Raw genomic sequence first — 19,382 nt, 5'->3', positions numbered from 1 at the left:
AACTTAGTGGGGAAAACATGCGTGGAAGCAATACAAACAAATTACTTGACAGCTGTCCAAGGAGTGCTGAGGAGGGGTGTCTCACCCAGTATGGGGAGAAGGAAGTCAAGGAAGGCTTTCTGGAGGAGGTGGCATCTGAATTGAAGCTTAAAGGATGAGGTGAAGTGAGCCAGGTGACAAACTGAGGAAAACCAGTCCAAGCAGAAAGGTAGGACTGAGCAAAATCACAAAGAAAGCTCTGTGTGTGCAGAGAATGACAAGCCACTTGGGGTTGCTGGAGTGAAACATGAGCAGCAGGAGATGAGGCTGCAGAGAGAGACCTCCGTAGGCCTTTTGTGCCACAACTCCTGAGCATGGGAAGGCCCTGAAGGGGAGGCAAAAGCAGCTTTTATCATCATTTACCTGCGGAATCCTCCTGTCATGGTGACAAAGGCATCCGGCAGAAATGCCCACACAGCCTCTTTAACCAGCACGCCAACCGCCTCTGCTTCGGCCCTGGTCACGCAGCTGACAAGGTCTTCATAATAGAGAAATCCTGAGAGGCCATAGACAGGTGAGTGGGGAAAGGGACATGTCCCATGTGAAATGACCAGCCCTCAGGGCGGGGATTTGGCCCTCACACATAGCTAACGGGGCCACAGACATCAACCCCAAACTGTTCCACAGAGACTGGGTGATCTGTGTTCTCTTGGCTGTGAATTTTTCATGTTAACAATGGCTCCTATTTTCCTACAAATTCCTGACTGAGCAAGAGGCAATATTATATCCTAGAACCATGCCATTCCAATCTGGCTTCCTACTGAAGAACCAGCCCTCTTGATCAATAAGCTGCAGATTTGGGATAGGAAGTTTTGGGGTTGGAACGTGATAGATGAATTAAAGAAGTGAAGTCAAGAATAGGAAGAGAGTTGATTTGCATCTGAGGAGAGTTAGGAAATGTCACTGGTGGTCTGGTTTGCTTCTTTGCCTGACCATCACGGATTAATGAGAGCTCCAACAGCGTGGTTATGATGAAGAGTTGTTTTAATGACTTGTTTATTCCCACAGATCCACAGAGGAAGGCATAGAGTGGAAGAGTAATGGAGATGGGAGCTCTATCTCCAAGAACTGGGATGAAGCATAGGAGGGGTGGGGAGCAGGGCGCAGGGGAGATCCATAGAGCCTGAGGGCCAGCTAATGGTCCTTCCATACAAGGCTCTGGTCTCTTCTCTAGGATCCCCAGAGGGAGTGTTCCAACTCTGCCGGAATCTTTCTAATAATGAGAGGCTTTGGATACCTACAGAGGCTGCCCATTTCCTAATTGAAAGGTCTCTCGGGGGCAGTTCTTTATCTTTTTTCCAGCTTTATTGAGGTATAGTTGACAAAAATTGTATAAATTTAAGGTGTACAACCTGAAGTTTTGATATATGTGAAATGGTTAACTGTCGACTAATTAGCCCACAATGGACCAACCTTAAAAAAGAAGACAGTCTTGTCATTTGCAACAACAAGGATGAACCCCAGCTATTTGCTAAGTGAAATAAACCAGAATGAAAGACAAGCAGGCTACAGTCCATAGGGTTGCAAAGAGTCGGACATGACTGAAGTGACTTAGCGCGCGCGCGCGCGCGCGCGCACACACACACACACACACACACACACACACACACACAGTCTCTTAGAAGCAGAGAGTAGAATTGTGACTACTAGGGGCTGGAAGGTGGGGAAAATGGATAGATGTGTGTCAAAGGGCACAGGATGAATAAGTTCTGCAAATCTGACGTACAGCATAGTGACTACAGTTAATAACACTGTATAGTATACGTCAACACAGTCATAGAATTCCCTAGTCATCTTTCATGGGAGAAGGCAATGGCATCCCGCTCCAGTGATCTTGCCTGGAGAATCCCATGGACGGAGAAGCCTGGTAGGCTGCAGTCCATGGGTCACACAGAGTCGGACATGACTGAAGCGACTTAGCAACAGCAGCAGCAGCAGTCATCTTTCATAAAGTTGCTAACTTCTGAAAGACTGCTAATAAGTTTTATAAGATGCCACATAAGAACTAGAAGAATCTAAAGGAAAAAAGACCCATATTCTTATTCTGGACTCCTGAAGATTCATGCTTAATAAGCATTGATGTGAACCACCAAGAAATGCTTTCTTTGTCTCATCCTGCTGTTTCTTTCTATCACTTAAACAGAAGATAGCAGGTTTTCTTTGCGTTGTTGTTGTTTTCTGGCCTTCTCTTATAGAAGATCCCCTTTTTTTCATATTATTAAAAATGTTGATGACTCCCTCATTCTTTATAACTCAGAAGCCACAGTGCTCAGAACTGTGGCTATGACTTCCTTTCAAATCCCAGTAATATTATGTTCTACTGCATATTAAAAATAAATGTTTTTAAAAGGTAAATGTTTAAAAGATATACATTTTTTGACCTTGTTTCCAGGAATTTGGTCATTAAAAAAAATGACAAGTACCCTGTATAAATGGAAGTAACCAAGCCATCTTCAACCTCCTGGAAGCCTTGTCAGTCTTTCAGATGTCTGTCTCTACTCTCTTCTAGGTTAACAAGTCCTGATTGCGTAGACAAACCCCATGTCTAGGTTTCCACAATTTCCCCTATATGTCTTGGTATTTTACAGTTTCTAAAGCTGATCCATATTTGTGCCAAGCAACACCTCCACTTTGTTCAAATATTATTTACTCCAAAGTTCTCTATGTCAACTTTCTGACCTGGATTCCTTCCTTACCCACTCCTTTTACCCAGCTGGGACCCAAATACCTGGAAGGGTCAGTCCAGTAAGAACAGATCAATGGTGCAGCCAGTTTTGACGTCTAGATAAAGGAATGACAACAGCCATCAGGCAGGGCCTATTTGCTCTGTGCCAAGCTAATTGTTTTGCCTCCAAGATCTGATCTATTCCCTACTTACATACTGATGTATAGATGAGGTAAAGAAGGCTCAAAGATTTTAAGTAACTGTCTCAAGATCACACAGCTGGAGAGTGCAAGAGCCAGGATTTGGATCCAGGTCTATCTGATTTCAAAAGCTTGGGCTTTTAGCCATAGCATGAAGAGAGGCCAAGGAAGTGACCAGATCACCAAGACTGGAGGTGACATTTGAAGTACAGCGGACAGATCCTTACCAAAACCTGACCAGCCCATGGCAATTATGGGAATCTTTAGGAGAGACAATTCACCTGCTTTCTGCATTTTTGTGAATTTCAGGGTTTTGTCTGACATTATTTTACTCAGAGATCTGAACCCCATCCTGAACCATTTCTCAGATGTCTTCAGTCCCACTCCAAAAACAGAAGTAAAGAGCTGAAACAAAGGGAAAGACATGTCTTTAGTTTTTAAAACATTCATTATGACAACAAAGTGATACTTTTCAAGGTCAAGCAATTAAGAAAAAGCATAAGCAAATCTCTGACCTAGTGTCTCTTGAATATGACAAGCAGGGGGCAGTGGTAATTTTTCAGAGGCGTTTCTGTTTCAGGACATATGGTATAACTAAATGAAGCAGAAGTCAGGAGGCAGCTTCTGGAACTGCCCAGGGATTCTGTATAACCAATAAGGATTGCCTTCACTGTCAGTGCATGACAACAGGTATCCATACCCACACCCCTCCTCTGCCAAAGGTCTGTCACACACTCATGCATATTCACCCTCACAATTTAATGAGGGATGCACATGTAGGTTGCATAAATTCCTCACCATCACACACCTGGTAAGCGGCAGAGCCCAGACTCAACTCAGTCTGTCTGTACTCTGAGCCTGGGCTTCTGCCCTCAACTACCTTTGAGGCCTGAGCATCACTTCTGATCCAAAGGGATTGGTAGAAGTCTCTGCCTACTGCAACTCAGAGATAGGGAACACTGGGAGGTAATAAATCCTGCTTCAGAGTAGACAAGATGCAGTGAGGAGCTTTCCAGCACAGGTTGATTCTCTGAGAACAGGTTTGTTTTGTCTCATAGTCCTAGTGTACCCAGGAGTGACAACCTCTGGGAGGTAAGGTCATTTATATCTCACCATAGCATGGCAATAAGCTCAAGCACCTGTATTTATTCAGGCATTTGCTTCCTAGATCACTGCTATAGACTGAGTTGTGACCCTTCCTCCCAAATTCATATGTTGAAATCCTAACCTCCAGTATGATGATATCTGGAGATGGGGTTTGGGGAAGATAATCAGGTTAAATGAGGTCATGAGGATGGGGTCCTCGTGGTGGGATTAGTGCCTTTATAGGAAGAGACCAGAGAATTTGCTCTCTCCTTGTGTGTGTCATATGAGGGGATGTTGAGAAGGAGGCTGTCTGCAAACCAAGAAGAGAGCCCTAACCAGAGCGCAGTCATGCCAACACCTTGATCTCAGAATTCCAGGCTTTAAAACTGAAAAAATAATCATGTGCTAAGTCACTCAGTCTGTGGCTTTGTGTTATGGCACCCCAAGCTGATCAGTACAACTACTTAGAATAATGGGATCAACTGAAAACCTATTTTTGATAAATACATGTACAAATCACTTACTTTGAAGGACTGATATCGTTCATCATTTAACACAGCTTTAACTTCAGAACTTTCTCCATCTTCAATAATTTCCTGCATGGACATTTGAAAAGCATTTTACACTAGTGATGTTAATCACAATCTGAGATTTTCAAATCCCCAGATATAGTAGCTTAATTTTTCACTAAATACACCTACGCCATAAAGGATGTTTCCTTAGCTGATCTAGAGAAAACAAGACAGTTCTTGCTTGAAAATCTCAGGTTATTATATTTCCAAGGGCCCCTTTATAATCCTCGGGGAGGAAGGTACAGAATGATTGGAACACCAAACCAAAATGTTCACTGACAAAGGGGTGTCTAAATATTTGAGATAATTTTCTTTTTAATGGATATGAACTAGCTGAAACAAAAGGACTTTTCATCTGATTGGGTTAGTTCCGGACCTATTGAAAAGCTAATTCAAGTCCTTATGATGTCTAGCTCAGAGCCACCCGTGCATGCTAAGCCACTTCAGTCATGTCCAACTCTTTACGACCCCATCAACTGTAGCCTGCCCAGCTCCACTGTCCATGGAATTTTCCAGGCAAGAATATTGGAGCGGGTTGCCATTTCCTTCTCCAAGGGATCTTCCCAACCCAGGAATCAAATCCATGTTTCCTTTGTCTTCTACATTGGCAGGTGGATTCTTTACTATTGCGCCACCTGGGAAGCCCCTGGGAAACCCCACCAGAGCCATCCAACCTCCTTTAAATAGAGTTGGGATTAATTTCCCTCCCTTGAATAATTTGCCTTGCATCTGACTATACTGAAACTTCCTCTTGGATGACTAATTTGCCTTGCCAGGAACCCTTAAACATTATTTAATAAATAACTAACCATCCTTGGCTCTCCTCTTAGAACACACAGGCGGGGATGTGGAGTCAGCTCCACTGTCCCTCATACCCACCACCATTCTGGAGGGCAATGTCTGCTGAATGGTACTGAGGTTCTTCACACAGCCTGGGTTTTAACTCATAGCATCCCCTCCTGTTGAGCTTTTAGGTCATTAGAGACTTTCACTGTGATTAATAATACAGGAGAGTTATTTTCTCACTAGCTGGCCCCACATAGCTCCAAGTGAGATAATATTGGGGTATGAATGACACATATACATGTGTAGCTATCTATGTAATATATATATATATATATATATGTGATATAATATATATCCATATAATATAAATCAGAGATAAATGAAAATAAGTAATGAATACCACATCTATATAGTTAACAGGAAAATTTATTAATTGCGTCTCTCTCCCTCCCTCAGTAGCTACCTATTAGGAGCTGAAATGAATCACCTTTCACCCTTACCTCTATGATACACTTCACCTTGTCCCCCAGGCAGGGAATTCCTTCTGTATCCTTCATACTGATGATTGTGAATGGCAGAGATTTAAGTACAGAAGCTGCTCTCATAAATGTCACATAAGAGACTTCATTTTCTTTAAACTCAGAATTTTCAGCCAGTATCTCAAAGGCATCCTAAAGAATAAAACCAGATGAGCAAAACACAGTCTGTTTCCTAGCCCCTAACCCCCAAGCCAGCAGTCCCTTGCAAATGCCTCTTGTTCTCTGTTAAATATTAGAATGCCTCGTGACTGTTCCCTCAGAGGTCAGGATTGGGTGTCCTGTACGTTTTCACTTCTCCCTGGTTGGATGAGCGGAGTTGAGTTGAAAAGACAGGCCACAGCATGCTTTGTAAGGAAACTTGGAATTCTCTGCCATTAGATATTTAGGAATGATTTAACTAAAAAATGACTTCTTGCTCATTGCATCTTCCTAGTCATTACTTGGCATGATCCTTCCCTGTTTGCTGACTTTCCCACCAGCCTGTGGCCAGGATTCTGCCTTGATCACTGGAAAATCCTCTCTCTTAGCTTGTTGGTGAAACAGAGTCAGCACTTAGTATAGACTTGTTGAATGAATGGGTATGATCAGAAGTGGCACAAACCCGAAGGCAGGGTTATTTAAGGTAGGGCATGTCTGCATTTCTGGCAGAGGAGGAAGTAGCTACAGCTGTGTGGCATGATCCTCAGGGTGCTCAGTAGCTGCAATTTCCTGGTCTTCCTTGGACACCTGGGGCTAGAATTTTAGAAAGGAGAAGTTCTGTATTCAATCTACTAATGCATGTTTTATCCATTTGACTACTGATTGTAGGCTGAGGATAAGCAGTTATGGTTTTGTTCGGGTCATTTTGAAGCATAATTATGAAACTTCAAGGCTAAATGGGGCTTTAGAGATGATCAACCTAATTGTTTATTAAGCAGATGAGGAAACAGGCTCAGAGAGAGAAAATGACTTGCCCAAGATAGTTACTACCAGGCTGAACCCAGGTCTACTGATTCTCAATCTTATGTCTTCCCAACAAAGCTGTTTATGCACAATTGCCATTTCTATGCAATTTGCTCTTACTATGTAGTGGACTAATTACAGTATGTATTTAGTTATTCAGAATATTTGCCTTTGATAAGTGTTGCATCCATTAATAACAACTCCCAATAAATCATTAAGTTACTTTGTCTAAAGACTATGCTCTAAATATATTGTCTATTTCCGTAATAGAAGGAGACCCATTCTTGACAGAAAGAGGAACCAGAGATCATGTTAGGGGAGTGAGTAAGAATGGGGAAAACCTTCCTAGATTTTCAAGAGAGCTCATAGTTTAATCGGAGATCCACAGAAAGAAGCAGCAAGCCTTACGTTTGCTATAGTTGTTGTTGTAAAGCTCCATTACCGTGAATATGTGGTTATAGTTGTTCAAAGTGGTTTTTCTTTGACACGCGTACTGGGAGATCTTTTTTACAGCAAGTGGTGGAGTCTTCTGGAAGCCTGGGTTTGGGGTAGCTGAATAGTCTGTTCTCACCTAAACAAATGTATAAGCATCTATTTTAAATTAAAAAATTAGTAGTAATAGATGTATATGAAGAAAAATAAGAGGCAGTTCAATGGTAATTGTCTCTGGAAAGAGAATAATACTATAGGAGGCTCAAGTTTTATGTTATATGCATTTCTAATATTTGAAATTGCTATAATTAACATGTATTATTTTTGTGATCTGAAAAAGTAACATGAAAAAGAACTACCGATTAAATATTATTTTCCTTTTCTGTGAACTTACATAGTTAGGATCCATTGGTGAAGGGTTTGGAACTAAGAATTTAATTTTTTTCTTTATAAATTATCATGGTAAGAAAAAAATAAGAACCTTCTACTTTTCTGGCTGCTAGAACATCAAGACTTCAATATTTTGAAATATTTGTGTATAGACTTGTTTGTAAAAATAGCTACCATTTATTAAGTGCATATATAGATCAGGCTCAGTCTTAAGCACTTTCCATGTGTGTTATTCTAATCCTCATAAGCCATCTTACAAGATAGGCAGACACTACTGTTCTCATAATGTAAAGGAAGAAACTGAAGCTCGGAGAAGCTAAGTGACTTGCCAAAGTTCACACAGGGAGCAAGCAGAGAACCTGGGGTTTAACTCAAGTCTGTTGAGTCTATAGCCCACATACAACCACTTTCAGGACACTTACAACAAGCTGGTGTTTTCCTGTAATCTCCACTGGTTTTCCTGCTCCCATACTTTCGATCAGCCAGGAGACATCAAGGAGTTCTAGCTGCGAGCTGGCTCTTATGTTCTGTACCTGAAGCCACTCGAGAACCTCTGAACCAGAGTTGTTTTCTGCTACAATGTGGGTGACAGAATCACTGCAGAATAAGACAGAGACTTTCAAAATGAGAACCTCTCCTCTTTTCCCTGAGGTGTTCAGAGCATTCCATCTGATGGAGAAAGATGCACAGTAGACCTGACCATAGGCATGGAGAACCTAGGCGTCCATGCCAGAGAATTCAACTTCAATTAGCATAGCGACATGGTCTATGTTACATATCAGATGCAAGAAAACTTAAGAAAACATTAGTAAGATTGTGATGTTAGTGGAAAACAAAGGTCCAGAACGGATAGAGGAGGAAATCGTTCTTAAATTAGCACCTTGCACTCTGCCTGTGGCTTTGGTGTACTGTTTCATTTTTATTTTGCAGAGGGTTTTAATCTGGTGCCTTTCAAACTTGTATGTGATCCACAGTTAGAAACACATTTTATATCATGACCCAAAATAGATATAGATGTAGATGCTGATATAGATGTAACATCCCACTAAATTCATCTCACAAGCCATTAATAGGTGGTGGCCAGCCTTTGGGAAATAGTGCTTTACATGTTTTTCAAAGCACAACTCTGTGTTGTAAGACCCTGTATCTTTTCCCTAAAAAAGTACTGAGCACTTAGCATGCTTCAGCACTGTCCAAGTACTTCACATACATCATCTCTTTTAATACTCACATAGCTTTTAAGTAAATATTATACTAGCCACACTTCAAAAATGAGGAAACTGAAGAACAGAGAGGTTAAGGACACCCTGAAGGTCACACAGCTGGTAAATGACATTTATCCTTTTTGATTGTCTTTTCTGGTCAATATGTTATTTCTATTTTTAAACAAATCTTCGAAATCAGCATTATATCACTGCAACTAATAATTTTTAGGGCTCCTTCAGTTCAAATTGTCTACAAATCTGGGAAATAGCAAAAGCAAATAGCGTATATAGGCATTGAAGAGAAAAACATAGAATTGTTTTTTCTTCTTTTCCCCACTTCTCTTGCTTGACTTCTTCTTCCTCCTTCTCCTTTTCTTGATTGACTCTTAGATTCACTAAGTATTTCTTGGTTCACTGTTCTAGTCACAGCCCTAGGTTCCCTGTGGTGGTGATGGGAAGGGGTTGGGTACCAAACAAGAAAAGGAATGTTTCTGGGCATCAGCATCTTCTGTGAAACAGCTGGTTAATACGTTATGGCATAGGCAGGACCTGCAAGTGGTATACAAAGAGGGAAAATAATTTAGTGTGGGCTGGGAGAGGTGGATGGCTTTGTAGAAAAGCAGGATTTGTTTGTGCCTAGTCTGGATGCATGGGAGGGATAAGGTACCAAGAAAGTAGCACTATAGATCCTCCTGGAAGAAAAGGTTCAAAGGTCAGAGGAAAGGAAGGAGAGTGGCCTGGATTGGAATGAAGAATTTCTGTTGGGAAGTAGTTGTAGATGTGACTGAGCAAGTGGGTTAACCACATTACAGAGGGTCTTAGAAGCCTGGCTGAGAAAGCTGGATCTTATGTTCTAGGATTATGGAGCCACTGAAGTTTTTTGTGAGCAGGACACGGATAGCATTCCAGTGTTATTTTAAAAGACTAATCTGGTATACACAATGATTTGGAGGGGGAGTCATGGGTTGGGGAGCTTTGAGGAGCTACTTAAGAAGATGAATCACTGGACCAGATATAAGATGATTTAAACCTCAGTCTGGTTCCTACAGTGCTAGAAAGGAAGGCAAAGGAGACATATGATGGACAGCTGGCATCACCTATAAAAGGTGAAGTGGGGAACAGACTCAACTATTACTCCAGCTTATCTATCACACTCAAGTGTTATCACTTTTGGTAGAAATAGGGATTTAGGAAGTTCCATCTCTTTGGAGGAAGGGGTGGGGGAACAAAATTGAAGTTTATTTCAAGCTGCCTTGAAAGGATGGCTGGAGATCCAAATAAAAATATTTGGTTGACAGTTGGGTTCTGGGGCTGGTGCCAGGAGGGAAGTGGGACTGGAGACCAGAGCTGAGACCATCTAGATGGCAGGATGTGCAGCAGGCCCAGGCAGAAAATAGTCGAGATAAAACCACCTTTTAAAAGGGCCAAGGGAAGACAGCTAGCTGCTGCCCTATTCCAGGTGCATATGATTCCAAAGACTACTTATAGTCAACTTCTTGGAAGATTGTCTATCTCAAGACTTGAAGAAAACCACAGAAGAATCAATAGGGTTAGACAGTATTATTCTTTCTATGTTTCTGCCCTTTGAAGAGAAACGTTATTAATATATTATTTATCATGCTTATTAGTACTATTATTCTTCTAAATAGGGTTTTGTCTAAACCTCAGAGAGAGATGGGAGCGCTGAGGAAGAGCTCTGGGGCTCAACTTCTAAATTTAGGCCCCTCATCATCCAGTCATGTACCACCACCCACAGTGCCTCCTCACCTGGGACTCCCCAGGACAGTGTGGGGGTGTCTGAGCTCACCCTATTGATGAGGACCATGTGCATCTCCTATTGAATTCATATAAGCTTATTCAGGAATATAAGCTATGCAGCGTATGAAAGAAGATTCTGATTTGGATTTCCAACCCCTGCTCATTAAGCAACCAGCAAACAAAACAACAACAATAATTATCAAGTACATACAAAAACAAAAAAAAAATCAAACAAACCACACATTGTGCTATTCAGAGTTCATTACTGTTTGTCACCGGTTCCCACAAAGTAAGAGATTGAAAGTCAGTCTTAGAAACTTTGACATCACAGTACAGGCGCATCTCAGAGATATTGTGGGTTCCATTGCAGACCATGACAATAAAGCATTTGTTCACTGTCTATGCTGAGCCATTAGCAGACAGGATTACCAAGGAGGGTCACCCGCTTTGGTGTATTCTGCACATAATGTCTTACTGCTGTGTTGTGACAGCTGTTTGCTGATATAATGGTTTTCTCTCTGCCCTGAGCACTCTGGTATTGAAGATACTAATAGAACATCACCATGTGCCAGAATCATTGTAGATCAATTTCATACACTACTTCATTTAATTGTAAATAATTCTATGAGATAGGTAGGTATGATTGTCTCTAATAATAAGAAAAGAGAGCTTGGGAGACATTAAAAATTCACCCAGCTAATATCTGGTGGAGCAAGGATTTAATCTGAGGTCCATTTTAATCTAGAACCTGTGTTCTGGGGGCTTCCCTCATGGTCCGTGGTTAAGACTAGTAGGGGGCATGGGTTCAGTCCCTGGTCAGGAACTAAGATCTCACATCCCGCGTGGTGTGGCCAAAAAATAAAATAAAACCCGTGTGCTGGGCCACACTTAGCTACCCCTCTGTGACTCTGTGCTTTTTCCAATGAGAACATTTCCTTTTCTCAAAAGGAATAACATCAGAATGAATATCATCATCATCAACATCACCATCATTATCACAATGAAGATGAGAAAACCAAGGCCTGCAGAGGTCACATGGAGGCAAGATTCAAACCCAGGTGTGCAATCTCCTAACGTTCTGCTAGACTGTGGTTAGACCCCTGTGTGAGGTTTTGTTTGTTTGCTTTAAGTATTTTTCTATATTTTCTCACTTTCTGTCATGAATTGTTTATTGTCAGTTTTCTGTGTAAGGGAACAAATATGCATGAATGTCATTTTCAAAGACAAATAAACCTGGGATTGCGGCAGAGGTAGTCTGTGCCTTGCCCTTGAAGGCCTGGGCTTTCTTCCTAAGATAAAAGGTGGCAGCAAGCTTCAGGCAGCCATCTTCAACATCTTCTAAAGACCCCAAGGCCCTGCTGAGATGGCCATTCCTGAAATATCAGTGGATTCCCTTCTCTAAGTCACCTGGTTTCTTAGCCATGACAAATTAATAGTGCCTTGGACGAGGTTTGGGAAGTTGTGAACCAATTACAAATATTCTGAACTAGGCTTTGGCCTTCAGCTTCCCGCAGGGAAAACCATGCAGGGCCCTCTTCTTTAAGTGGTGCTGAATTGAAATGTACTTGGCTTGGTCCTTGGCATCCTTGAGGGCAGGGACAGTGTTATAACCTGCCTGGTGATAATCATGTCTGGTGCCCAGCTCATGGCAATATTCATAGTAATGGTCAACAAAGAGACCACTGGTACAATGAATTGATCATGTGTGAATGTGAGAGTTGGACTAGAAAGAAAGCTTAGCACCGAAGAATTGATGCTTTTGAACTGTGGTGTTGGAGAGGACTCTTGAGAGTCCCTTGGATTGCAAGGAGATCCAACCAGTCAATCCTAAAGGAAATCAGTCCTGAATATTCATTGGAAGGACTGATGCTGAAGCTGAACCGCCAATACTTTGGCTACCTGATGTGAAGAACTGACTCATTGGAAAAGACCCTGATGCTGGGAAAGATTGAAAGCAGGAGGAGAAGGGGATGACAGAGGATGAGATGGTTGGATGGCATCACCGACTCCACGGACATGAGTTTGAGCAAGCTCTGGGAGTTGGTGATGGACAGGGAAGCCTGGTGTGCTACAGTTCATGGGGTTGCAAAGAGTTGGACACAATTGAGTGACTGAAATGAACTGAACTGAACTGAATAGCTCTGAAAGAATGTTTCTAAAATTGTAGTGTCTACTAGAGGCACCAAGGATGCTGGCCTAAAATTCAGATGCCTGGGTCCTATTACCAAAGATTCAGATTCAGTAAATCTCACCTAGGGCCCAGAAATACACATTTTGACAAGTTCCCTTGGTGATTCTGACATATGGTAGTCAGTCACTTCTAGTTATCTACTGGTGCAACACCAACTATCCCCAAATGTAATAGCTTTTAAAATGCAATGTCTCACAATTTGTGGGTCAGGAATTCAGGCAGCTCAGTTGGGGCCATCCTTCTGTTCCATACGCAGCTGATGGAGGCACTGACGTTCCATGCAGCCCAAGAGTCTGGCACCTTGGTGAGGGTGGCTGGGAGCCTGGGCTCAGCAGCATCTGCCACCTGAGCACCTTTAAGTGGCCTCTCTCAGGGGCAACTCAGACGTCTTACCTGAGGCTCTGGGTCCAAGGAACAGCAGAAGCCTCGAGGCCTTTTATGACCCAGCCCCTAAAAGTCACATGGTGCCGTTTCTGCTGGGTCCACCAGCCCTCCCAAGGCAAGGGAAGGGAAAGTAGTCCTTGTCGCTCCATGGGGTCTGCCGTATTTCAAAACCATCTCACAGCCCAATAACTCCACCTTGTGAAATAGTGCTGGAGGAAGATCAGTCTTTACCTGCCCCAGCTTAGGTGGGATCCCCATGCTGGACTCGGGGCTCAGTTAGAGCAATGTTTCCCCATCCAGTACTCATTTCTCTGCAGGTACCTGAGACAATTTTAGGGAGTACACAACAGATTATCTTAGAAGTTTATGTGTTAATTAAATCTATATTTTTAAGTTATGTATATCAGACCCATGATTTTTATGGCTATTATTCCTTAAGCTAGAGATAAATTATAATGACTCAGACTAAGGGCAGTTAAAAGAAACACAGTAGTTATATAATAATACACATAATAAAAGATATTACAAGAATCATGAGTATGACCCTCAGATGTTAGAAAGCTCTAAGTTTGAGAGATTATTAACTCACAAATCTCAGTTTTGATTTTTTTTTCTGAGATACCAATATCCCTGATTTTTCTTTTTTCTTCCCCTAGTTTCTCTTGCCTCTTGACACAATTAGAAAAAGTCTTCATGAAGAAATAGGCAGCCATCTTTTTGTGTGTGTGTGAGAAGCCAGACTGATGATATCTCTGATTCCCCCAGTTCTCATGAATGGTCATCTGCTTTTTTCTTTGTCTTTAAAACTGTTTTCTTTCCCTGGAGAAGTCATTCTTAATTCTTTCCATCTGACACAGGACTTATTTTGTCAACAATAACTTTAAAAATAGTTATTTACAGTTGAACTTGGATGTTTACAGTTTTAAAAAAAATCCTCTTGCCAATTTCCCTAGCAATTAATCTGTTTCAGAATCCCTGACACTGAAAAATCAAGGTAGTTTTATTTGGTTTTATCCCACACTCTTATGGGGCTTCCCTGGTGGCTCAGATGGTAAAAAAAAAAAAAAAAATCTGCCTGCAATATAGGAGACCTGGGTTCTATTCCTGGGTCGGGAAGATTCCTGGAGAAGAGAATGGCAACCCACTCCAGTATCCCAGAATCTTGCCTGGAGAATTCCACGGACAGAGGAGCCTGGCAGGCTACAGTCCATGGAGTTGCAAAGAGTCGGACATGACTGAGTGACTAACACCAGCAACAGTGAAAACAAGCTTTTATTTCCAGCCCTTGATATACTGAAGACTGAGAGGGTCTTGCCCTGATTTTTTGGCCCATATTAAATGAGACCGTGAACATTTACATTAATTTAAAGTTCACAAATTTTGAAATAAGTAATTTGAACCAAAGCAGGACAAACTCCAGGAGATAGTGAAAGACAGGGAAGCCTGGCATGCTGCAGTTCATGGGGTCACAAAGAGTCAGACACAATTAGTGACTGAAGAACAACAACAGGACTCGAGTCTACACTGCATGCTCTTGAACTTACAAAAATAAAATCTTCATCATTTCATTGATTACAAAGGTAATACTGTAACCAAAAGGTAACCAAACATTGTAAAAAAATTTCAGTGACAAAAATTACTCTTGGTAGTCATAAGTTCCTTTGGTTGGTTTTATATTCTCCAGATAAAGTATTCTTTGAGCAAATATTTCCTGAAGCCTACTCTGTGTAAGAAAATTGTCAAAAGTATGAAGCTGAGGTATACACAGTGGCCGAGATGACACCCTTTCCCTTGTGGAGTTGGGGAGGAATAAGGAGAAAAGCCAAGTGGAAGAGTCAGGGGCCAACCCTAAGCCATGGCTCACCCCGTGTCCAGGAAGGAAGTTCCCTCCCCTAGGAAGGCTTCCATGGGTCTTAGGTCTTACATGCAGAGAAGTGTAAGGAGAAGCCATTCAAAGTTGGAGGAGAAAAAGTGAGGGAAACAACATAATGAGAAACCAGTGAAGATGTGTTTGGACACTGAGCTTAGAAGAAGCCTAGAGAAAGACTAGTTCACTATCATATTTTCTGGAGCAGACAATAGCTCTTTGATCTGGTGTTCAGTTTCTTTTCCAAACAATGACTTTTAATATTTTTATTTCAAACACCAAAAATCTGAAGTGATAAGGCATTGTCAAAGATAAACAAAGCTGGACACTCATTAAGGCAGTAAGAATAGAGTTTATTCAGTAATGACTATTGCAAAAGGGAAGAGGGTTCAGCATGAAAGACACAAGGAGGCTCGAAGTAAAGCGTTGGGTAGGAAAATTCTAATTTTTTTAAAAAGAGGAAAATGAGTACATGCCAGGGAACTACATTATGCTATCTTTTCATGCTAAGTGAAAACAAAGGCACAATTCCTGGCTCTCTTGTCTGATTTTAAACTCTTTGCTCACAAGGTGCAAGCCTTCTACTTGGGTCCTAACAGAACCCTTAACTTGTGATGGCATGGTGGTATATTTTGCTTTCATTCAAACAATGCCTTTCAAAGACAGCCTTGTAGACAAACTATGGAGGTGCAAGCAGGGGAAATGTATCCTCTGATGGGTTTCTTCTGCTTGAACAGTGGAACTCAGAAAAAGTGATCATCTGCTGGCTGATGTAACCATGGAAAGCCACCCTTCCTATCCGGCTCTTTCTTTTTCAGCATCAACAATTTAGGTCAAGACAGAAATGGTAAGCTTAGCGAGTATGCAAAAAGAGGAGATTTGATGCTAATAAAGTTTTAAAACAGCTCAAAGTACTGGAATCAAGGATAAAAGAAGAACGTGACAAACACTAGATTCCGACCCTTCTCTAGCTTGTCCCAGAGAACTGGAATATTATGAAATTGCTCTAAAATTTAGGATGTTGGCCATGGAATAAAATTCAGTAACCTTTTTAATGAATGTGCAAAAATGCCTCAAAGAACTTGACACTTCCCTTTATTTATATTTTAAGAACCAGCTTCCTATGGTACTTGGAATAGCATGTCTTTTGCAATATAACATAAATATTAATGAAGTCCAATCCAACTATAAAGATACAGTATACATATGCTGGAAAATTAAGTAGTTCCAGATAGCTCAATACATTCAGGCACACCAATTCTAAGCTGTGTGTTCAGGTTCAGGTAAAGTAGGGATCAGATTTTTCCTCATATTTAAACCCTTCTGGCAGCCAAAGAATGCACTAGAAATTATGGAGATTACTGTCTACTTTCAGAACTTTTTTTAGCTCCTCTTTCTCTGAATCTTTTATATCAAAAGGTGAGGTCTAGCTGTTCCTCTTGAGAAGTATCCTTTCTTTTAAAATAACAATTTCCTTTATTTTCACTTAAAAAATATGTTCATTGTAAAAAAATTGGAAAACATAGAGCATAAAAGCAGCCATAATCTCTCACTACTACCCTCATGCCCACAAATAACCAATTTGATGGGTTTCCTTCCTGTCTTCGTTCTATCGGTTTGTGTCACTCGACCTCGTTCATATTGTGGAGAGAAAGCCCTCTTCTTAGGATTTTACTAGAAAGGTCAATGGATTCAGCTAAGTAACGAGAAAACAGCCACACTACAATTATATAGCTGTTCTAATTTATCCAAGTACACTGATATCCATCATGGCATCTGGTATCACATCAGGCAGACTAGACGATTTATCAAGAATCTAAGGTCAGAGAGGAGAGAGGGGGTCTTCCCCACATCACATGGCTGGGAAGGGTCAGAGTCAGACTCTGAGGTCTAGAGATTTTTTTATCTAGAGATTTTCCCCTGTAATAATCTTCATTGTCCTTTCCAATTAAAGTCTATATAGCTAACTATGGAAATTCCGTTTGAGAGCTAGAACTTCTGCTTCCTGTGGTTTATATTTGTGTCATAAAACACATTTGCATTTAATGTGTCTTCTGAGCAGCCAGCCTGGGAACTTTGCCACAGTCACATCGCAGCAGCAGTTGGCTTGCTGTGCACCAGTTTCCTCTGTCGCCCGAGCAGCTGGGCTCAATCCCTGGCAGCAGAGCTGCCTCTTGGGTTTTCTTGTCAAAAGAAGAAACTTGCCTCTAGTCGTCTCTTCACCTACCTGCCTCAGCCACTGTGTGCATTACTCGTAGCTGTGCTGTAACTAAACCAGTCAGCTCTTGCTGGAAGTGTAGAGAAATTGGGTGAGGAAATCCATGGGATACTCAGGAATTTCTGAATGGGGCATTTTAGTAAAAAAAAATAAATGTTTCTATGAGATTTGACTCATATTTGATGATTGACTTTTGACATATGTTTCTCTAGCAATTTGTAACTGACACTTCATCAGGATATGCTTGTCAGTTTTACTTATTTTTTTCAAGACAAAAATTTATTTTCACATAGAATTCTTATACATTTTCCTGAAAAAAAAAAATGATCAACCTATTCCTTGGACAATCAAGGCCAGGCAATTGCATCAATTATCATTGTTTATTCACTACAAGCCCTCTGGCAATTCTGTTTGGAATTATTTATGCCAAGCTTCTAATACCATTTGTGTCTGGATTTTGTTTGGTTTTCTCTTCCATCTATTTGAGACCCATGAAGAGCTTACATAACTGTTAGAAAAAGAGCAAGGCCAGGCTGGGATGTGAGTGGGTGAACATTCGAGGCACCCTGCATGGTTGCTTCAGTTGCCTTCTTATTTGGGCTCTGAGCTCATCACTCTCAGCAAGGCGTCTTTCACACTTGGACAGAGCCACCCATGAATCTTTAACCAGCATCCCTCTCTCTATGAATCCCACTCAGACTGCAGTTCAGAAAAACATGATCAAAGCCACATTTGGGTGCCTGTGGTGAGCCAACTACAGTCCTAGCCCATCACAGACACTCCCCACTTCCGCCCAGCCAGATGTGCAGCTTACTGGCCAACCAACCAAACTATTCTTTCTGCCTCCAAGCAGCTGCCAGTTTTTGTTTGGACTCAGTGATGCTTTTGTTCAGCTCAGTCAAGAGTAAACCTCAGTGGTTTCAGCATTGAACTTTCCAACTAGGTTTCTGTTTATCATTCCTTGATACTTCATCTCATAATAATGAAAGGCAAAAAAAAAATTACTTTATCTTTTGGTGCCAACTGGTTTCAATATAATTGTATCAAATTCCCACTGATCTTATTTCCCTTAAGTAACTGCCTCAGATTTGTTCTTTGATCTCATACCTGTTCTCCCAGTGGGAGCATCACCTCTTCTGTTTGCAGAGGAAAACACAGATTCCTTGGGTTCCAAAGAAGTTGTTCACAAAAACCCTGCTTATTCACAAGCTGAAATTCATGTCTTACCTGAGCTCATTTTCAACCCTGAAACCTTTCCTTCGAGCCAGCTCCATGAGGAAGTTTCTGCGGGTGGTTCCCATTTTCTTCTCCAAAATGAAGAGGACCAAATTTTGAAACTTGATGTCATGAGGAGGGGAGGCCATTGAGGCACCCACCTGCCTGGGTCTCTTCTTCCGAGGGCCTGAGGAGGCTGTGCACAGCGGATCCATGGGAAGACGCTGATGCTGCCTCTGGCTGTGCCATCAAGTGGTATCTCCAGAAGAGAGGGAGAGCTTGCCCCTCCTTCACGAGGAGCCCTGATGTCATCTCACCATCCCACCCAGCCCTGCCCTGCTCATAGCTTCCTGCCCAAGATCCAGGGGGAACTGCTATCTCTGTTCATCTGTCCAGTCTGGGGATCATAATGGGAATGGTAAATTAACTTTGGCTTTCCTATGCATAATCTCATCAGACCCTAAGAATAACTTTGTGAGGAAGGTAGGGAAGCATCATTCTTCCCATGTTATTAATTAATTAATCAATTTACTGGTTACAAATTTCTTTAGACCCCTCTTGTCTTTATTTTTGATGCTTTTTTAAATCTCCTGAATAGTTTGCATTCTCTGCTCTCACTGCAATACATTGGATTTCTATAGCTTGCATGGGTGTTATTCGTTGTGTGTGGTTGCTTTGATTTTACATAAATGGCAATGTTATATTTCCCACCCTGCTGATTACTTTTTTTTTTTTTACTCAGAACTCTGCTTTCAGATCCATTCACTCTGCTCTGTGTTCTAATCTGTTGCCTCTGATTGTTTCATTGTATTTCATGGTGGGCATTTTAGCTATGCTGGTGCATTTATAAGTGATAAAACAAAGGCTCAGTGTACTAAATATCATAGAACAAG

The 19,382-nt window shown here is 41.5% G+C and overlaps 1 protein-coding gene across 1 annotated transcript in view; it reads right to left on the bottom strand.

Annotated features, from left to right (window-relative positions):
• DNTT (DNA nucleotidylexotransferase) overlaps nt 1-18,751 on the bottom strand; it is a 32,692-nt gene extending 13,941 nt beyond the window's left edge. The window contains exons 1-7 of the mRNA NM_177495.3: nt 18,502-18,751; nt 8,074-8,248; nt 7,272-7,400; nt 5,849-6,019; nt 4,515-4,586; nt 3,186-3,309; nt 403-535 (exon numbers count right to left, since the gene is read on the bottom strand). Of these exons, the coding sequence (NP_803461.2) occupies nt 403-535; nt 3,186-3,309; nt 4,515-4,586; nt 5,849-6,019; nt 7,272-7,400; nt 8,074-8,248; nt 18,502-18,704 (1,007 nt within the window). The 5' untranslated portion in view covers nt 18,705-18,751. The remainder of the gene's footprint in view (nt 1-402; nt 536-3,185; nt 3,310-4,514; nt 4,587-5,848; nt 6,020-7,271; nt 7,401-8,073; nt 8,249-18,501) is intronic.
• Between the last annotated feature and the right edge of the window lie 631 nt (nt 18,752-19,382).

Source organism: Bos taurus, chromosome 26 (assembly GCF_002263795.3).
Source record: "Bos taurus isolate L1 Dominette 01449 registration number 42190680 breed Hereford chromosome 26, ARS-UCD2.0, whole genome shotgun sequence".
Lineage (NCBI taxonomy): Eukaryota > Metazoa > Chordata > Mammalia > Artiodactyla > Bovidae > Bos > Bos taurus.
This window is presented reverse-complemented; position numbering and strand designations above follow the sequence as displayed.